The sequence below is a fragment of the Micromys minutus genome (genome assembly GCF_963924665.1).
Source record: "Micromys minutus genome assembly, chromosome: 1".
In the NCBI taxonomy this organism is placed as follows: domain Eukaryota; kingdom Metazoa; phylum Chordata; class Mammalia; order Rodentia; family Muridae; genus Micromys; species Micromys minutus.
In genome coordinates this window covers 75,542,366-75,564,217 of record NC_137969.1, presented here as the reverse complement: position 1 = coordinate 75,564,217, position 21,852 = coordinate 75,542,366, and the positions used below count along the sequence as shown (strand labels likewise).

The 21,852-nt window shown below is 38.0% G+C and overlaps 2 protein-coding genes across 2 annotated transcripts in view; both read right to left on the bottom strand.

Annotated features, from left to right (window-relative positions):
* The window catches only part of POU2F1 (POU class 2 homeobox 1), a gene marked incomplete at its 5' end in the record, with an annotated part of 124,288 nt that overhangs the window by 79,949 nt on the left and 22,487 nt on the right, over nucleotides 1-21,852 (bottom strand).
* Nucleotides 17,311-21,622, bottom strand: LOC308435450 (glycine cleavage system H protein, mitochondrial-like; the record flags this gene model as incomplete). Its single annotated transcript, XM_080936095.1, has 2 exons — nucleotides 17,311-17,886; nucleotides 21,554-21,622. The coding sequence occupies 2 exons, from the start codon at nucleotides 21,620-21,622 to the stop codon at nucleotides 17,311-17,313; spliced, it is 645 nt and encodes a 214-aa protein (XP_080792221.1).

The following is a 21,852-nucleotide window of genomic DNA, read 5'->3' as shown; positions in this document are numbered from 1 at the left end:
ACACACACACTTTTAAAAATTAATCTTGAAAACATAGAACAGTACTTGAAATTTTCTGTCCTTGCAAACTGTTAAAACTAGCAACTATAAATCTCAATATTATTCTTGAGTCTAATTTTTTAATCACAGCAGAAAGATACAGGGCCCTAAAATATTCCTAACCCCATTTCCAAATGAGGAAGTCATTCTGGATTCCCCTGGTTTTGATACTTCTACAATGTTACTGCTCTTTGTTTTGTTTTGCTTTGTTTTTTTTCCCTTGTAAGTAATCACCAGTAGTCACAATAGTAGACTTCCTTCTCTACCAGTAATATCCACAATCGTTCTAATCTGACTCCAGTTCTCAACTGCTCTCTTTCATTCTAACATTCATTGGCAAACTATCATACTGTAACAGCATAAACATTCCTAGCAACTAGCATTTTATGAGAAATAATTATACACAGCAACTACATTAGGCCTTGTGGACCCATAACTTGTCACTCACCTTCCCGTTTTTTTTGTTTTTTTTTTTAAATAATAAAAATATAAAAACGAAAGCAGGTCCCAGCACTTGAGAGTTTGAGGCCATCCTAGTCACATAGTAAGATTCAGGCCTTGGCCATACTATAAAACCTTGTCACAAGAAAACTTTAAAAACCCATTCCTAGCTCAATGGTTTTATAAAAACTGGCCACAGTGTGAGCTTACTAAATGTCAATGACTTGTAATGTTGAATACATACATTTTAGTAAAATTTAAGCAGAAAGCAATTCAGTTCCTGCCTTTAAAAATAGTTCTCAACACAGTGGAAGAGGGAATAAGTAAAATAGACATTCAATTCCACCTATGTGCATGACGAGATGAGCAAGATATATACAAGACAGAAGCTTATGATAGGCACTATTCTAAGAGCTTGACAGACATTAACTACTTTCTTCTCACAAGGGCATCATGTAAGTTCTTTTATTATTCCATTTTACATACGAAAAAATAAAGAGTATTGGGTAAATTGCTCAGCAACACCTGGTAGTGGAATCTAACCATATCATAGTTCTCTTCAGTTTCCACTTGAAAGCCCAAAATGCCTTAGTCTTCTGGTTTATCATTTTTCAATAAAGTAAAACAAAGTTTTCTTAAATTTATTATTTTATCATACTAATCAGTAACATAGCATGATATACAGAAATTTATAAGGCTGCTATTAAGAATGGTATTGTCCCCATACATATGTAGCAGATGTGTAGCTTGGTCTTCATGTGGGTCGCCCAACAACTGGGGCAGGGGCTGTCCCTAAAGCTTCAGCCTATCTGTGGAATCTGTTCCCTAACTGGGCTGCCTTGTCTGGCTTCAGTGAGAGAGGATGCGCCTACCCCTACAGAGACTTCATGTGCCACAGTGGAGAGATACCCAGGGGAGCCTCCACACACTCAGAGGAGAAGGGGAACAGGGACAGAGGAGGGACTGTGCGAGGGGTGAACCTGAGGGGGCAGCAATCAGATATAAAGTTAATTTTTAAAAAGTATAAAGACTTCCTGTCATAGTAAAAAAAAATATTGTAATATCTACTCTAAACAAATGTTCTTTACATTTTCTTTTTTTATCCCCAGGAGAAAGAGAAAACATGCAGTCGGGAGGTTATAGCAAAGCTGACTTCATTTAGCATCTAGTTAGCATGGTGAAAGATCATGCTGAGCAGACAGAACTTCTGTTTTAGGGACACATTTACATGTACCACACTGAGCTAAACATGTTTGAGTTAAATTTGTACTCACATTTATTGGAAAATGGACGAAATGGCAATAACACAGATGCATGTTTCTACTCGTTTTCTCTACGGTACCCTGCAGTTGACCATTTCTTAATCTTAGCATTATTGAAATTTTTTAGCATATTTTTTTGGGGGGGATTCTGTTTTGTACTATAGGATGTAGAGTTTCAAGCTATTAGAAGCTATCAGTGACCTTTTCTCTGACTATAGCCACTTAAAAAGAAAAAAGAAGGTTTACTACGCGAAGCACCACCTCAAGAAGCTGGCGTCCAGTGCACATGCCAACATCATGCTGTCTGGGAAGAAGCGCAGGAAACTCTTGCAGCAGATTCAATTTGCCCAGAAAGAAAAGGAAGCCATGGAAGTGGAAGTCCCCTCCAAGTCAACCAGGACTAGCCACAGCCCAAAGACAAAAGAAGACAAAAGCTCCCCAGGACGTAGATATGGAGGATCTTGAAGATAAGAGCTAAAATTCCTACCTGTTCCCCCAGAAGATTCTCAACAGCACCTAGAAGGATTTGGAGGACTTTGAAAAAATATTACCATATTTCATTCTCCCAGGTACCTCTTCTATAATGGACCCTGACCTCCCCTGGAGGTATATACTGGGAAGGAAGAGGATAAAGAAAGACTGGAGAGGCCCTCTCTAGCAGTTAACTCCTTTTGTAATAAAGCTTTAGTCCTTTAAACAAACAAAAAAAAAACAAAAACAAACAAACAAACAAAAAAACAAACAAACTCCTTCAAAACCAGGCACCGGTATTCCTAACTAGAGGCCGAGATAGGAGGACTAAGGATCACTTAGCCCAGGAGTTGGAGGCCAGGCTAAGTAAGAGTTCAGAGTACTGCTCTAGACACACCCACTCTGCCTCCCATTCTCTTCTTCTAGCCAGACTGCTCCTCTCTAATTCTGGCTCCTAGAGTGCCTTCCATATCCTGCAATCACTGCACCAAGAAGTTTTTGTACAAAAACTGTGTTGAGATCCAAATAATAAAATGACAACTAACTAGGAAAGAGGTGGAAGGTCAAGTCAGGATATTTTGTAAGACAGCAATTGTTAACTGTCAACCAAGCTCTCCAGCTACTTGTTCAGTATTTAAATCTCATATTTTTATTGTCTAAGACAGGTGAGGCTTAATAGAAAGAAGAGAAATGGAGTGTAATTCAAATTCTTGTGCATCCACAGGCAACTCAATAAATCATAACAGAAGTTACCCAGGCAACTCAATAAATCATAACAGAAGTTACCCTAAGTTTTTATTCAGAATATTACAAGAGATCCACGTTACTCCCAGCAACTGCTATACGTCTGCTACATATGACATGAGATGATCAAAGCATACTTGCTGGCCTCGAGACCAAGAGAAAGATAAGGCAGTGTTTGCAGCACATATTTAGAATGTGATCATTTAGTACATCTTAAAATTTTATTTATTTATTGATTGATTGATTGATTGATTGATTGATTGATTGATTGTGTGAACTAGGGCCAGCATGTGGAGGTCAGAAAATAACTTGCAGGGATTGATTCTGTCTTTCTACCATGTGGGTTTTAGAAATCAGACTCAGTAGAGGCTTGACAGCAAGCACCTTTAGCCACTAAGTCATCTTGACATCCCTCACTTATAATACCCAATGTACAACCTTGGGAAGTCCTAATACATTAAGAAAAGTCTAATCTCAATATCCTTGGTTCAAATGGAGCAAAAGCTTTTCCAGACAGCAAAAGGCAATTCTGTTCAAGTTCTTGTAATTTTTGTAAGCATAGATAGGGCTACAAAGTTCTCAGTAGACTTGGAACAGCAAATTAGACTAACTTCTGAAAATTGTTTGATTTTTTTCCCAATTCAAATGAGAGCACCAGAAGCATCAGTGCTTGCGGAAATAAAAGTTGTTTCTCTCTTGATAGTTCACTAATTTCTACTTTCCATTCCCAGTCTTCCAAGGAAACTTTCTGAAGTCTTCCTTTCATTCCTTCTCTCCTGAAAGCACAGCTTGAATGTTTTTAAATCAAAATATATCCGTGTGTGTGTGTGTGTGTGTGTGTGTGTGTGTGTGTGTGTGTGTGTGTGTAGGGAGGGGTAGAGGGCATCTCAACTTTTTATGAATCCTACTTCCTTGAATTACTATAAGGCTTCAAATCTTTTCATGCTCGATCTTTTAATAGATATAGGTTTGGACAATTTTATTATTCCCTTTCTCTTTTAACCATCATTTAATTCTATACAATGAGACCACTGTGAGGCCTTGGCAGCTAAAGAGGAAGATTTTAGTCACAAATACATTTAATGTTTAAAATCATCCCAGCAACTGTTCAAATAGCTTGAAAGAAAGCTCAAAAAAAAAAAAAAAAAAAAAAAAAAAATAGCTGACTCACAACTCTAAATTGCTTCTATTACCACTTCCCTAGGTATTCTTTTTGATTTTAAAAGTTACAGGGTACTTGATTTTTTCTAATTCTGCATACCGTGGTTATAATTGAACAATGGTATAAAATATTTTAAAGACTTAGCATGTCTTTAAATTTAAAGCTACATGACTCTAAAATGATAAACTATTTAAAACAATGTAAGTTCAACTTCATTTATGGCATAATATACAAAATGTTAAAAAAAATCAATATTAACTTTTAAAATTATAGCCACGACCTTGGAGGCCTGGAGTCACATTTATTTCACAGCAGTGACCTTCCATGTGTGAACTGTATGGATGTGCAGGGGACATTCTGATTAGCAAAGAGAAACAGCAGGGAGTTAGCAACAGGCCTTGTGCTAGGAACAAAACTGTTCTTGAAATGCGATGATGGCAGGGGACAGAGCATGCAATAAAAGAATAAGAACTCATTTTCCATCTCTCAGTGGCAAATGTTTCAATGCACCTTTATCATAAGCTGTTCGCAGTAAATCCAGTATCAGTGAATGCACTGGAGTTTAGTGATCTGGGTGTGACTGTCAGTGATTTCTTCTGATAACAAATGCCACCCCCAAAAAGTAAAAGAGGAAAAACATCCTATGTGACCAGAGGCAAAAAGCAAGACAAAATTAGAAATAGTCTCTACTTGCCTGAGAGTCCTGGCTACATCTTTAGAACATCCCATACAGCCAACAGAAATGGTAATTTCCTACTCAATACAGGCTTTCTGCCTTGTATTTTGCTGTCAAGTATATAATCCGAAGGATTCTTGCTGACTACTCTGCCCTCAAATCATGAAAATATTCATGATTCCTAAAAAGCATTTAAGTAAGGTCAAATATTTACCACTCCCCCTCTCTCTTACACACACACACACACACACACACACACACACACACACAATTAATTACAATATTAATGAAAAAAATATAGGACAAAAAAAAAGTTAAATGTTAGGTGTTTTTAACATGAATGTCAAGTAGGAAAAAAAAAAGCCAGAGCATCAATTTCATCTCATGAAAATTTCAAAATAAAATATCATTATTCCTAGAAAAGGTTTATTTAATGTTCTTTTTAACCTCACTAAATCATATCTATAATCCTAAAAGGCCAGCCCCATAATTCACAGTGAATTCAAGATAGCCTGTAAATGTTGTCACAAATTGCTTCAGTATTACAAAAAGGAGGTGTATGTGGCTGAAAGGTCAACTCTTACTCTTTTCTACATTAAAATAAATGTTTTTATTTTAAAATTACAGTAAAAGACATCTTTTCTCCTTCTAGTATTCTTTTCATATCTTTCCTCCCTAACAATACCACAAAATGTCGAATTTCTTTCAAAGAACAAAAACCAAAACAATACCCAAACCTCCAGTCATCAGGACTCCATGTTTGCAGTGCAATAAGAAAGCCTTTAGCTACTTCAACATGCTTGGTAACCTGACAGTCTTTTCCTCTATAGTTAACTGTGAGCAAATATCAAGAACCACACACTCCTTTGTAAGTACCACAGGCATTTTCAGCAATAATAAAACAACTGTACAATAAGCAGACTAATCTCAAATGTATATAACATGAACTTTCAGCAACTTCTGGCCAGGAATGGTTGCACACATGTATAACCTTATCAACTAGGAAGTGGAGGCAGAAACACCAAGTATTCAAGTCATCCGAAGCTATACAGTAAGTTCAAAGCCAATGTGAGCTACATGAGACCCTGCTTCAAAAAAAAAAGAAAAAAAAAAAAAGAAAAAAGAAAGAAACAACCAATTTCTGTACAGTTTACTCTATTTACCACTTAAAGCCCTTTTCCCCCAGTCCTCGGTTCAACTCCAATGAAAATAAAGAATAACAAACTTAGAGATAATTTAGTTCAATTCTAATGAAAACAGAGCAATAACCTATGAATAAGTCACATACATGACAGCAAAAATCAAACATGCAGATTACCAAAAGGTTCTCATTGAAAGACTGCACTCAGCAACTAAATTTGTTCCTTTTGCCTGTTCTGTAGCATGGACAAAGAAGAATAACTAATTCATAATGCACATAAATCAAAGTTACAACTTTAAAAGCCAGGATACTAACTAGCACAGAGTAGAATAATACCATAAGTCTTTGGTTCCTTCCACCTGCCCTGGATCTTGGGTTGCAGCTTATCTAACAGCTAATTTTCCCTTCTTGTGGGGTTTTACTTGGTGTGCCTGTTTTCCACTTCCATTTCTACCCCTGTAGTTTTTAAAAGGATATAAAGCAACTGTATTAAGAATGCCTAAAGATATCAAAGACCTAAAGCTCCACTGGTTGTGTGTGGCATAGGAGGAAGGGGAGAAAAACGTGAGGTAATGAGGATCTACTATATTTACCTTATGTGCAGGGCATGTGGACAACAATAGAAACCATGTAGGGTGCACTTTTGGTCAGAAAAGAACATGGCAGCCTAATGGGAGGCCTTTGTTCTTCAAAAGGGTCTCCTTTCTCCCTTTTGTGCTTCACTTAATTCATGGCATCTGAGCTGCTCTTGAACTTGACAGATGAGAAGAGAAAAAAAAAAAAAAAAAAAAGAGGAGAGAGAGTCACACACAAAGAAGGGAAGGGAGGATTTAAAGAAGAATTCACTGTGATAATTTAATTCTACTGCTAAATTTGGGGAAATTGAAGAATTTTGAGGAGTTAGCCAGTAAAATTCAGAGTTAAAAATTTCCAGATACTGCATTAAGTAGTTAAGTAGACAAGTAACATGCAAAATGAATTCTTCACTAAAAATGTAATACAGATTATTTTTTCTGCTACAAATATTTTTTTAAATAATAGTAATAAAATACTGATTTTTTCAATAGTTACATAAAAGATAAGCATCCTACTAACAGCATTGGGTATTAAGTGATTTCCCAGCTTAGGAAAATACTGAGAGATAAATAACACTAAAGAGCACCACAAAACCATGAGCACCACCTACAGGAAGAAATGTGCATTTAAGGTTAATATACTTTTAAAAAGCATTAACTTGGTCATGAAAAAATAACTGACCAAGAAATACCAAGTCCTAGGGATCACTGGCTAATTAAAAAATATAAATAACTTTGGTTTATATAAAATTCTGACAAAAGTCAACTTAAAGCAATAAAAAAACAGTTGTATGAGGCCAAAGAGGTGGCTCAGCGGTTGAGAGCAGAGGACCCAAAGCTCCACTCCCAGCATGTAGAACTCAAAACCGCCTAGAACGGCAGCTCCAAGAGATCCAATGCCTCTGCTGACACTTTCACTCCCAGGCAAACCCACGCACATACATTTAATTAAAAATTATTTTTTAAAAAGAAAAAAGACAGCTATAAAGTGACTAAATAATGTCTGGCTTTAAAATAGATTGGTTACTGTTTTTGAAAGATACGAAGCATAAAACAACAAACAAGTCTAAAACATAAGAAATTGTCCTATTCCTGCTAGATTTAGTATTTACTTTCCAGATTTTCCTGTAATGTGTGGCTCAGATATGTAAATTTGAATCTCATACCATTTATGTACACATATTTTGTGGTTTCCTTCTTACAAACTTCATTTCCTCTTTTTTTTTTTTTAAAAAAAATCATTATAAACAAAGCTCTCATTTCTGGGGTGTTAAAACAACATACTATGCTCTATTGAATGAATTATTTCTACTTCCACTTAACAACCGAGCTTTAAGAAGTAGTACAGTCTGTGTGTGTATCTTTCCCTGCTAGCTTAAACTGTTTTTGTAAACAAATGACTAGTGAAGTATTTCAGTTAAACAGTTCAAACATGTAAAACTTCAATGTATCACACTGTTCTCCCAAAGCTGTACTAAAGTAACTTCTAATATTATCATTCTGTTTTCCTGATACTACAATCTTTTAAAATTTGACATCTGATAAATTACCTGAGAATGACTACACGTGCTTTCCTTCTAATTAAGATCATAAGCTTACTCCCAATATTTGCTGAGAATTTGTAAAAAGTAGTACTTTTAAACTACTTAAAGTCAATTATAATTTTATAAAAAATCTTACTTTATAGTTGATACTTAGTTAATGCTCAATCATATTACACTGCACAGTGTATTCAGAAGCCACAATCAACTCCTAGTAGCAGTGAGTAGATTTAAAACTTTGCACCATCTCAAAGGCATCTGTAATAACAGACAAAATTAAAATGCCACATATCCTTTTCAAAGTAACTATTTTGAAAAATATCTTTCAGTTAGATTTATGTGCATGTACATGGAAGTGGGTCAGTTATAGACTAAAAATTGTTTAAAACACATGAAACAAGATTAAAGGGAAAGGCCATGAATTTGAGAGTGCACAAAAGGGATGGATGGCAGGAGTCTGAGGAAAGAAAATGGTGTGATTTTAATTTTAAAAAATCAAGGTTAAGACAAAAAAAACAAAACAAAACAAAACAAAACCTGCAACCACTTCTAATCACTCCTTGAATGGATATGAAGTCATTTTAGGTTTCACACGTGTGAGTGTAACATCACTAACTAATTCTCAAATGCAGCAGTACAGAATTTTTTTAAACAACTTTATTTTACAAAACAAAGATAAATGTACAGATTTTAAGCATTTTTTGCATAAAATTATACAATACATTTTTGTCAGTACTTTTTTCCCAGATTTTAAAATAATTTTTACATAAGTACAGAATTTTTGAACCAAGCAGTTCTCCAGGGAAAGAAAAGCGGCCTGACCTGTCCACTGTAGGGTATTTACAAAAGAAGGGGTCTCTAATCATTGCCTCTCCCTTGGCGGAAGAGGATGAACAAAATTTGTGCCTAGGTGAGAACCACATCACAGTATACTTCAACAAACTATCTCAAAAATTTATTCAGTGTGTGTGTGTGTATGTGTGTGTGTGTGTGTGTGTGTGTGTGTGTGTGTGTGTGTCTCCTTCATATGGATGGAGATCAGATGACAGCTTGCAGTTTTCTCTTTTCACCAGGTGGAAGGAATTGAACTCAGGTCCTCAGGCTTGCCAGCACACACTCTTAACCACAGGGCCCTTGACAGCCATCACAGACCTATTTTTAAAGTATAAAAGGAAGCCAGCATGGGAGCTCATGCTGTAAACCCAACATTCAAGAGGCTGAGGTTAGGGGATCGCTGCCAAGTCGGAGGCCAGGCTATAACTACATAGTGGTTTCCTGGCATACAGTATGAGACCATGTTTCCAAAAATGCAAAACAAAACAGTATATACATCAAAAGCTGAGAACATATCTCGGTCAACTAAAGCACTCTCTAACATGCTTAAGCCTGTAAATCCAATCCTTCCCATGTCAAAAATCAACCAACCAAACCAAACCAAACCAAACAAACAAACAAAACCCAAACCATATACAAATATTTTCAGCAGCTGAATACTTACTAAATTCTCACTAGCCTTCACTACACTGAACAAGGTTTCTTATCTAATGGTAGTTTAAGAAAAGACTGAATTTGGGAAACAACAGATATACAAACAAAATTATTTTATCACTGTGAACTATCCTATTAATTTTACTTCCAAATGCTGTCTTAAACCCACTACTTCTCCACATCTTTCCTAACTCCTGCCTCAGCTACCAAAACCTATCCAGACTGTCTTTTACCTGTTCCCTCAGCTTTTACTCCATTCATTCAGTCAGCTATAACCCACTGACTGTCTGGTGCATGCAGTTTTCTACAATCTAAGAATACACTAGTAACAAAACTCTCAACAAATTTATCTAGCTAGGTACATAAATGACCATAATCTGAGCGCTGGGAAGTGAAGACAGGAGAACCATAATTAATTCAAGCCTTATCTGTGCTACTTGAGATCATGCCTCAAATAAGAAAAATAACTCAATGCATCACACATGTGTGCTCCTCCCTTCCTCCCTCCGTCTTTCCAGGGAAACTATAGCATAAAACATGCTAGATCACAAGGCACTAAGTATTTTGGTAGAGGGAGGGAGGAAGAGAGGAATAGAAGGAAGGAAAGGAGGGAGCAGGAAACGGGCAGGAGTGGGATAGTCAAGTGGAATGGCCAGCCATGTAAAGATCTGAAGAAATTTTGGAAGTGAAGAGCATGGGTACCTGGAAAGAGCAGCCTTGGTCTCCCTGAGTGGAAGAAGACTTTTTACTTTACTCCAAATGAAATGGGAAACTTAAAAGATCTGAAGGAAAACACCGGTAACATGTCAATTTGCTTCAACAGTGAAAGCAGAAAACAGTTAACTCATGAGATTGACTTATGGAAGGGGCAGTGGGAATGAAGAAATGAATCTTGTGTATATTATCAATATGCTTAAATATAATTTAGATTGTATCACTTCAAAAACCTTCCACTGCCACTTTTCCCCCCACAATGAACTTTATATATCCCAGGCTGACCTCAAGCACCTGTAACTTCTTTTTTAAAAATTTATATTCATTATTTAATAACAGTTTTATTTAGGTTTTCATTTTTTTATTGGATGCTCTCTGTATTTACATTTCAAATGTCACCCCCCATCACCCCTCACTCTCCACTTGTCTCCACAAAGGTGCACACTCTCCCAATCAACCTCTTCACCTTAGTGCCTTGGCATTCTCCTACATTGGGGAAATGCGTCCTCACTGGACCAAAGGCCTCTCCTCCCATTGATGCCAGACACTGCTATCTTCAACTACGCATGCAACTGGAGCCGTGGATCTCTTCGTGTATGCTCAATGGTTGGTGTTTTAGTCCATGGGAGTTGTGGAGGGTTTTGCTGGTTGATATTGTTCTTCCCATGAGGTTTCAAACCCTTTCAGTTCATTCAGTCCTCTCTCTAACACCTTCATTGGGGTTCCTGTGTTAAGTCCGATGGTTAGCTGCAAGCATGCTCAGCTTTATCTGTATGACTCTGGCAGAGACCCTTAGGAGGCATCTATATCTGGTTCCTGCCAGTTAGTACTTCTTAGCATCAGCAATAGTGCTTGGGTTTGGTGGCTGCATATGGGATGAATATCTAGGAAGGCAATCTCTGGATAATCTTTTCTTCAATCCCTGTTCCTCTACTTGACTTTGTATTATCTCCCTTGAGTGTTTTGTTCTCCCTTCTAGGAAGGACTGAGGCATCCACATTTTGGCCTTCCTTCTTTTTGAGCTTCATAAGGTCTGTGAATTGTTTCTTGGGTATTCAGAGCTTTCTTGTAACTTCTGGTTCTCCTGGCTGTACCAGCACATCTTGTTTCCAGGTGCTGAGGACTGAATCCAGGACTTCATGATTGTTAGGAAAACATTCTACCAACCTAGTTATATCATCTTCAATCCTAATGTGATTTAAATGGCTACAACATAACTTTCTAGATTCTTCTAGGTTTATCTTAAGTCACAAGGGATCAAAGTTTGTTCTAGCAACACTGACCTTTTAGGTCATCTAATGCTATTGGAGTGATGTTTTTGTGCATTGTGTAAAGATTATCCTTGTATTGTTCAAATGTTGATTTCTATTCTAGCAGAGAGTTGAGTAGTGGCCTTTGGTATTGTTTTTTATGAAGCATCACCTGTCTCAGTGTTTTGTAAACATTCTTCTTCATCTTCTGATTTGGTGACTAAGGGCTGATCAGCCAAGGGCAGAGGAAATAGGAAGGCTGGACTTCCAATTCCAACTGGGGGCTACAGGAAGAGAAAGACCACATGGAGAGACCAGGAAGTCTCGATACTTTAGAGACAAATGGATCAGAGGGAGTCTGGGCAAGACCAGATTGCCAAATAACTGGGCCTTTATCTGGTATTAACATTTAGAGGGTTAGAATAGCTCAGAACCTGCCCAGCCTAGGCTAATAGATTGTTAATAAACTTAACAAGTCTTTGCGTTAATTATTTGGGAGATAGAACAGGAATAGATAAGGCTTTACGCTTAAGTAACAGATGACATAATACTACATAATAATAAAATTCTTTCCCATGTGGGGTTCTTAATACAAGATATTCTCGCTCTTGATTAATTTCATTCTACCTTATCTATGTGCTCTCACTTTAAATTCACTTCTAAAAGTTCTTCCCACATGCCTCTCTAAATCAACTTCACCACCTTTCCTCATTATACCTCCTCTATGTATCCCAGAGTATTTCCCATCAGGACTCACCCAGTTTGTAATTATGACAGTAGTTTAATTATTACTGATGATTAACAATTGTTCTGCAGACTAAGTCTACAAAGAGCAGAGACCACTTATGTGTCACTTGCTATCTGATCTCCATGATCTGCCATAATACCTGGCACACAGCAAATTTAAGTAACTCTTATCTCAGCTCTGCCAAATATGACCTAGTAGCCTAAGTTCTCAACACCTCAATATGTACTCTTCTCTGTGAAGGTTGCATCAGCTACAAAGAAATGTGATATCAAGCCGAGTCTAAAGAGTAGTCTGTGTGGAGTAAAATGTAGGAGGTGAATGAGAAAGAGCCTATATTACTGGGTTATAAAATCTGCAGCCCCCCAAAAACAAAAACAAACAAACAAAGGTTTTGAGTAGTATCACATTCAGAAATGCGTTTTTGTAAAATTAATCTATCTGCAAAAGAGCCTGAATACAGAACTTTAAACCACAAGTCAACAAAGGTGGATTTAATTAGTTTAAATCGGTACAGTATTAGGCAGACAGTGGTGCAAAAAAAGACAGATATTGAGGTTAGGCCTGCTTCTGCCTCTCAGCTCCACCCTCCCAGAAGTAAGACTTAGACTCAAATTATATTTACAAACACCTTGGACATCCAGCTAGACTCTACTCTGATTAGATCATAATTAAAGATAACCCACTTATTTTAAATTACATTTTGCCATGTGGCCCATCACCTGTTCTCAGGTACCATGCATCTGTCCAGACTCTCCTCACATCATTTCAGGATTCTCTCCCCACCTCCTTCTCTCCTAGAATTTTTTCTCCTCCCGATGTCCTACCCCTATTTCCTGCCTAATCTATAGGTCATAGGCTTTTTAATTGACAGTTAAGGCATCATACAATACACAACATAATCTCTCTACAGACAAAGAGGCAGGCAGATCTCTTGAGTTCAAAGCCAGTCTGATCTACAGATCAAATTCCAGGACAGTCAGACCTATACAAACAAAAATGGTGCAAAACCAAAAATGGTGCAATAAGAGAATATAAGCATGTTCTTTCTTCCATATTCATTAATCAAGTTTCTTACTGTTGTTTGATAGCTCATTAAGTTTGTTTATTTTAGCAATGAAAAATCATTTCCTCATCATTCATTACTATCAATGCTACTGGATTAATCCAACCAAAGCAACTTCAGTGGCTCCCTACTGTCTATCTTTATCTGATACCTAAGATCCTACACAAACTGGCCACAACCTATTCACTTGTTCTTTATTAGATTCGAGTCAGAAGACTACATCAGCTCCAAACGTAGCTGGTGCTTTCTGCTTTATCAGATCTTGCTTCCCTGGCTCTTCCTTCTTTTGGAAGTGCAGTCTCATTGTCCAGATTCCTAAACCACCTGTCAACATCCCATCTTCTATATTCTTGCTCCAGCTTTCTATTCAGAATGGACAACCCTAGCTCCTTCTTTGTAAACTACCCCAGCTCACTTCAAGTGTAAATGCTCACTCCTAATGCATGAAAGAGCAAAACTAAAGCAAATAGCAGTATTTATAATTTGTAAACTACTTCCAGAAACTATTCCCTTTGAGGGTGATAATTGTTTCTGATTTATCTTTGTTAAAACAAAGTATGTACTTGAATAACTATTGAATCAAACAGTAAAAAAATTTCACATACAAACTTTATCTTTTAGGCTATAGAGATGACTCAGAAGCTAAGAGCCCTGTCTGCTTTTCCAAAGGTCCTGAGTTTAATTCCCAGCAGCCACATGGTGGCCCATAACCATCTATGATGCAATCTGATATCCTTTTCTGGCCTGTAGACATACATGCAGGAAGAACGTGCTTGCTCGCTCTCGCGCTCTCTCTCTCTCTCTCTCTCTCTCTCTCTCTCTCTGTGTGTGTGTGTGTGTGTGTGTGTGTATAAAATAAATAAATCTAAAAAGAAGATTTTGTTTTCCTCATTGGGTTACATTAAAAGAACAAAAGATTTATTAAGTATCTAAACTACAGCTACTCTGTTAAAAGAGAACAGAGATAATTAAAAACTATGTCCAAATATCATCCCAAGGCCGAGGATATAACTCAATGATACAGAATTTACCTGGCATATAAAAGGCCTTGGGATTTGATAACCACCATCACTAACATATACACACTTTCTTCAACAAATGCAAAATTAAGAAACTTTTTATTAAACAAGAAGCAATATAGCTCCATGATTTTACAGCAACCTGTGTCCATACTCTTAACTAAGTAAATGTCCTCTGGTGTCAGTTAACATAAATCTAAAAGAACAACAATTTAGTTTATTCCGTACTATTTTAAAAACCAAATGAATACATTAATCTATCACAACATACACAACCAGAAACTCCTGCTAACTGCATTATTATTTCTTAATTAAGGGGACAAATTTAGTTAACACTGCTTAGGAAATAATACAGGAATATATATATTCCCTCCTATGCTTCCCCCCACTTGGTTCTTGATACTAGTTAATGAAAGCAACGATTTATATTGTTTCATTGTTTTTTCAGTGCCTAGAACAATGACTGGTAGTTACTATAAATCAGTGCACCTCCAGCTGCTTAATGTGTCTGGGAGTCACTGTTCCTGTGAACCAAGAACAGTGACAAAAAACAGGACTCTGTTGAAGTCCTGGCATAATGCCTGTTTTATATGGCACACAAGCTAGGAATAGTTTGGGGTCCTGCTGTTGTACAAACTTGTATATTTGTTTAAGTATAATATTTTTGCCTGCTTATGTGCACGTATATGCAGAAAATGGGGTTAAGAAAAGGGTATATAGAATCCCACAAATCTGGGATGGCTGTGAGCCACCATGTGCACAGATCTGAACCCAGGTCCCCTACAAAAGCAAAAAGTATTCTTAACTGCTATCTCTCCAGCACTGTTTTATTTTTGTTTGTTTGTTTTTTTGAATGTATATGTATAATGTGTATACATGCATGTTACTGTATAAATGTGGATAGGCATGAGTGGAAATTAAAAGACAACCTTCAGTTTTGGTCCTTGTGTTTAATCTTGTTATAGGCCAGGTTTAGTCCTTGGACTCCCTGAGATTCTCCTTTCTCCATTCCCATTTCACCGAAGGAGGACTGAGATACCAAGTCCACTCAGCCCTGTGTGGATCCTAGGAATCCAAACTCAGGTCCTCAGCGATCCACAGAACTATTACTCTAAGAATAGGTTTTACAGAATATCTGCAAAATATCAGATCATAAGGACATTAACACAGGGTTCTAAAAATATTACTCCTCCAAAATAATTCTACTCAAGGCTTAGATCACAAAAATCTTATTTAACACTTTGCTAATTAAAAATATTCTGAAATTTGTTTTCTCTCTTGTTACATAAACATGTACGAAATATTCATTTTGCTTCTCAGCTTAAAGAATCCAGAAGACTTAGCTATCCCATGAGAAAAGATGACACTGGTGCTGCACGATGTATATGATCACACACCTGGCCTTTAAGAGTGTCTAGACAGATACTGGATACTATTTGTGAGGAGGGAGGATTTTTTAAAACTACATTCTTTAAAGTATTATTTGTTAGTTTGCTTTTTTATAATAAATACTGGCTGTGAAGAAAACAGAGAATGGAATTATTCATACTAATTATTAAAAAGTCTCCCATAAATAAATGTGACAAATATAAAATAAGAACTATGATGAGAAATTCCTTCATCTTTTTTAAACCCCTAAATCACTTCTCCCAAATGACTGAAAAGTTAAAAGAAAGAAGAGAAATCCAGCAGTAGTGATGAACATGATCTCAGCATTAGGAGAGAGGTAGGAAGACCTCTGAGTTTAGCCTGGTCCAGAGTGAGTTCCAGGAAAGCCAGGGATACACACAGAAACTCTGTCTCAAAAATAGCAAAAACAGGAAAGAAATAGCAGAAAATGGGCATTTTAGGATCACATCTGGAGGTAAGAGCACAGCTCTATCAATAACTGCAGCGTACAAGTTAAACTCAGGGACAGGAATCGGCTCCTTGTTCAAATCTCAACTGACATCTAGAGCTTAGCTTCAGAACCTTTGACAAGTTGCTCTACTTAAACCTTGAGATTCTTCTTCTACAGAGTTTCAAAACATGTGCATCCTGACACACCTATTTAGCACACAGCTAATTACATAGCCTGGCATGTCAATCAATGTTAATAAATGCTACCACCAAGTACAGTCTTAGTTCCCATTTTTTTTCCAATGTTCTTCTGGTTTCAGTGTTTTAGCAAAAGCTTTTATTTCCCCTCTCAGCAATTTCCTTTAGATCTAAAACTAACACACACACACACACACACACACACACACACACCCCTAAGTCTATTTCTACCAGTTTCAACTGGAAATCAATGTTAGAGCTCAAAAGACAAGTTTTCTTTTTTCTTTTTTAACAAAGAGGATGAATGTTTTGTTTCTCACGATGTTGCAAAGCCAGTGCTTCATGGTGGAAAACTAACAGCCAACACAGCACATGGCGAAACAAAGACAGTACTCTCCTGCATCTGACACTGTACTACACTTCCTGTATTCCCAGGAATTTCCAATGTGAGGACACTAAGTCTCTGACCAAAACCCAGTGGTAGATATGGGCAAGTTACAAAATTGTGTATGATAAAACCAGTTATCCTGAATTATGAAATTCTTATACCCAGTAGGTAGGGTCTCACCGTGTAACTGTGGCTGGTCTGGAACATGTTCTGTAGACCGACCTTGAATGAACATCTGCCCGTTGAGTGCTGGGATTAAATGGTGGTCCTCACCCAACCCAGCTTCATAACCACTTTTTACTAAGGCCTCTAAACACCAGAGCTTAACCCCTAGTCTAAATACTTAGTATGGTGATTATCAAAAATCTGTACACTGTGTTTATCTGCATCCATTAGGAAGTTGGGGGTGGGTGTTCACTAGCACTGTCAAGAATAGTTTCTTTCCATCAGTATTGCTAAGTAATTTCAAGTCCACTATTCTTCACTAGTTTAAGACAAGCATCCTAGAGCAGGTCATGTCCGGTTTTATCTGGAAGTGGAGGGTGACACAGTCACTCCCCAATGGACTTCACATATTTCTCATATGCTTCTTCACTCAATAACTCATCCAGCTCAGAAGGGTCACTTAGGGTCATCTTGATCAGCCAACCGTCTTCGTAACAGGATTTGTTGACGAGCCCCGGGTTTTCAGCAAGTGCTTCGTTGACTTCAGTTACCTCTCCTGACAGAGGAGAGGAGAGTTCACTGGCAGCCTTCACACTCTCCAAAGCACCGAACTCCTCTTGTTTTTTCAACTTTGTCCTAACTTCAGGCAGACTACAGTAAACAACATCTCCCAAAGCTTCCTGTGCAAAATTGCTGATTCCCACTGTTCCAATACCATCCTCTGTTGCTATCCATTCGTGCTTCTCTGTGAATTTACGCACCGATAGCAAAGCAGATCCGGTGCGCAGCGAGCGGACGGCGGCGGCAGCGCTCGGCACCCAGGGCCACAGCGGGCAGGAGGTCAGGGCGGTACGCAGGCTGCAGGCCACAGCCCGCACGCCCCTTGCCACCTCAGCGACATGATCCGAGATCCCCAGGGTAACTGCGCTTTGCCTCTGCCACGGGGCCCAAAAGACAGTTTTCTAAAGGAAAGAATTTCACACAGTTCCCGACATTTGGATACAGGTATATGTTTCTATCATCCTTTTAATTTTTTACAGAGCAAAAATTGAGCCAATGCTTTAGAAAGTTGTTTTTAAGTTATCTTGCTTATGCTCAAATGAGCACTGGTTTTTCAGTTCAAATTAAAAAAAAAAAAAAATAGTGCCAGTGTCAGATTTTCAAGCAAGAGACTATTTGATGCCCAAAATGAGCCATGATTCCTCAGTACTACCTATCCTTGCACAAAACAATAAATGATTCCCTGCAGGACATGGTCTACAACTCACCTACCCAACTTAATAACAATCTTATCACCAAAAGCACCCTGAGCATCAAGAAATTGCTGTGTTATAAATTTAGGAACAAAATTAAAGGTCTGGGAGACATTTTCACAAGCACATCCAGAGAGTGAAAAGGACTGCCACATTCAGGCAATATTTTACTGCTTTGTAAGTATCTTTCTTCCTAAAGCAACCAAAATTACAAGTGTCTCAAAGATTTGTATAGCTATAACCAGTGTACCCAGATCTAATATATCAAGTTACTTGCTCAGGATCTTCACAAGAAAGCCATTTCAAAAGCTGTGTCAAAGAGTCTCCATGTGCACATGTGCTCATGTTCTTGAGCACACACTTTCCCTTTATCCACAACCAGTTCTGTATCGAAAATTTTGGTTTCTTTAAAAAAAAACCCAGTTCTGTTATATGGGTCTGCTTCAGTTTGTCCACAGCCATTGACTATGATTGTCTCCTGCCTCTAGGAAGAGCATGGCTTTTGCCAGTTACAGACAGTTTTTAATTTGGGGGACTCTGGAGAGAGAAAATATGAGAACCCCCTGAGAGCCTTGTGGCAGCAGCTGCTCCTGGTTGTGGTGGTGGTTTGACCAGAAGTTGTTGGAGATATCCTGATGTCGAAGATTGGACTGGCTCCAAGAAATTCCATGCCCCTAACCAGAAGGAAGCAGTCAAAAGAGGTCTTCATCCCCTTTATCCTTTTCTTTCTCTCCTACCTAGTGTTGGGAGGGGGAGTTGGAAAGAATTAGGGGTAGAATAGGGTTGGAAGGGAGTTAGAAGTATAAGAACCCAATAAAATAGTTTTTTTAAAAAATGACAGCACATCCAAAGACTACCTTTTAGCTTTTCAGTGGAGATGAATGATATACAGCACAAACAACACTAAGCTAAGAGCTGAATGCTGGTCTCAGGTGCTTCTTATCACATTAATGCAAGTCACTAGCGCTCGTTCTGAACTAGGAACTCAAGGTTACTTTGACTCCGCTACGCTAAAACTATTTCCACCATTTGTTCTCTAGTTTTAACAACTTTATCATCTTCATTTTCAGTTGTGGTGTTAATCAATTTTTAAGTACTGAAAATCCCAATACAAATAAAGCAAAACCAACTAGGAAATCCATGGCTTATAAAAGCAGAATACAGTTTAAATGCTCAAGAAATCCTGCTAGGACCTGATCCTATGCTTCTTCTCTTTCTTCTTCTCCTCACCTGTTCTGGTTTCCCACGGTGAGCAGATAACCACATCACACCAGTCTAAGTAAAAATAATGACCATTCCATCCTCTAGCAAGCAAGGTGATGGCTTTATCTGAGTAGCAAATCCAGTCTGCACCAACCAAGTGCCTTCAGACAAACCTGAACCTGTAATCTGAGCTGCACTGCCCACTTGGTTTGGAGCAAACTCGGAGATGAACATCAAAAAGGGGGGGGGGGGGGCAAACGACACGATGACAACGACTGAGATTCCTCTTCTTAAGAACTAATCAGTCCCTTAATATTATTCTACCTTTCTCCCCCAAACCCTCTTTCCCACTCTCCAACTAGGATTCTCTTAATCTGGGCCTTGTCACCCTCAACCCCCAGCCTTGGCAAGCAAACCCAGACTTTGAGCATCTACCTTGAGTCTGTATCATTCTCACATAGTATATTGGCTGGTTTTGTGTCAACTTGAGAGAGTCATCAGAGAAAGGACCCTCTTGAAAAAGGACCCAGATGAGGAACAGTCGCCATAAGATCCAGATGTAAGGCATTTTCTCAACCAGTAATCAGTGGGGGAGGAGCCAGTCCACTGTGAATGGTCCCATCCCTAGGTTGTGGTCCTGGGTTCTTTAAGAAAGCAGGCTTAACAAGCCATTAGGAGCAAGCCAGTAAGTAGCACTCTTCCATGGCCTTTCCTGCCTCCAGGTTCTAGCCAAAGCTTGGGTTTCTGTCGTAACTTTCCTCCAATGATGGACTATGATCTCGAAGTGCAAGCCACTAAATAAACCCTTTCCTCCCCAACTTGCTTTTTGGTCATGGTGTTCATCTCAGCAATAGAAACCCCAAGACACGTAGATTATTCTGATGATCTTCCTGCCTGCGGTTTTGTATCACCACAATGCATGCTCCATTTTATTCTGTTACCTGTTATCTTTTTGAAATTCAAATCTAATTTCATTCTCCATGTTCAAAGAGCATTCCAATTGCTACCATCTTTTCCCCATAGTTTTACTTGCAATTCCCCAAATTAGGAAATATGTTTCCTATTTATCTTTGGATTTAAGGGAGTGTCTATTAAATCACCGAAAAGAATAAGGTTGAACTATAAAAGGTTGTTTTATTTATTCTACAAGAGCTATTTAATAAATCATTACAGAATTTAGAGGCTGAAAGTTTCTGACTTGAGGTGATGAAAAACCAATTCAACCAGTTAAACATAAGAACTACAGAAACTCTTATCCTCTTGTTTCTTGAAAATCAAGTCTCCCTGTTTCAGAAGTATCCCATCAGCTAATTCATCATTAAATTTTGCTATGGGCCAACTTACTTTAAGATATACACTGTAATACACTGGAATTAAATGTAAACATAAATCTGTTAATGGAAAAAATCTGGCAAAATGCCAGCCACTGTAGCCTTGGTCATGGCAGTATCAGATCAAGTAACAAGTTAGCTGGGTATATTGGTGATACCATAATCCTAGTACTCGGAAGCTGAGGCACGAATATCTTGAGTTCAAGGATTACCTGGGCTATATAGGAAATCCAAGAACAGCCTGAGCTACATGGCAAGACCTGGCTCAAAGAATAGGCATAAATTAGTTATCCATATTAATTTGTTATGTTAGAAGAAGTATCAAATTCAGTTACAATTTTAAGTAACTTTTAAAAGCTTTTCTAACAATCAGAATTATTTTGTTTATCGTGCCATTTGTGTTTCAATGATGGATTGTTTTTTTACATAAGAATTTGTACAGAAACCCAAATAGAATAAAGGCTATATTTTAAACATCATTAATCAGAACATATTAATTTGGTTTGTATTATCAAATGATCAAGAACAGAGATTAATACAGCGCTGGTTCTCTTTACCAGTAGAGAAAAAAAAAAACCATCAAGGTCAGATTTGAGGTCTTATAGACTCCCCTACAAAACTTATTTAATGATTCTTGCATAAACATCTTCAACATGAAAAACTGGCCAGGAATGAGAATTTGTAGAGTACTTTGGAAAAGATAGTCTCTTGTGGTTTGGATAAACATAGTCTTCACAGGCTCACAGATGTGAATGCTTGATCACCAGGAAGTGGCATTATCAGGTGTAACCTCGCTGGAGGAAGTGTTTGAGGAAATGCTCAAGCCAGGCCCAGTATCTCACTCTTCCTGATGCCTGCAGGTCCAGATTTAGAACTCTCCACTCCTTCTCTGGCACCAGGTCTGGCCTCATGCTTTCCCACTATGATGATAATGACTAATAACAAATCCCTGACCCTCTAAGCCAGCCCCAATTAAACAATGTCCTTTCTAAGAGTTGCCCTGGTCAAGGTGTCTCTCCAAAGCAATGCAAACTCTAACTAGTGCATCTCTTAAGGGTATGTCCCTGAGCATCCACCTCAAGGTTCAGTTGTTCTTTGTGCATTTCAGCTCCAAGGTAGCATGTCCCCTAGGAGAATGCTA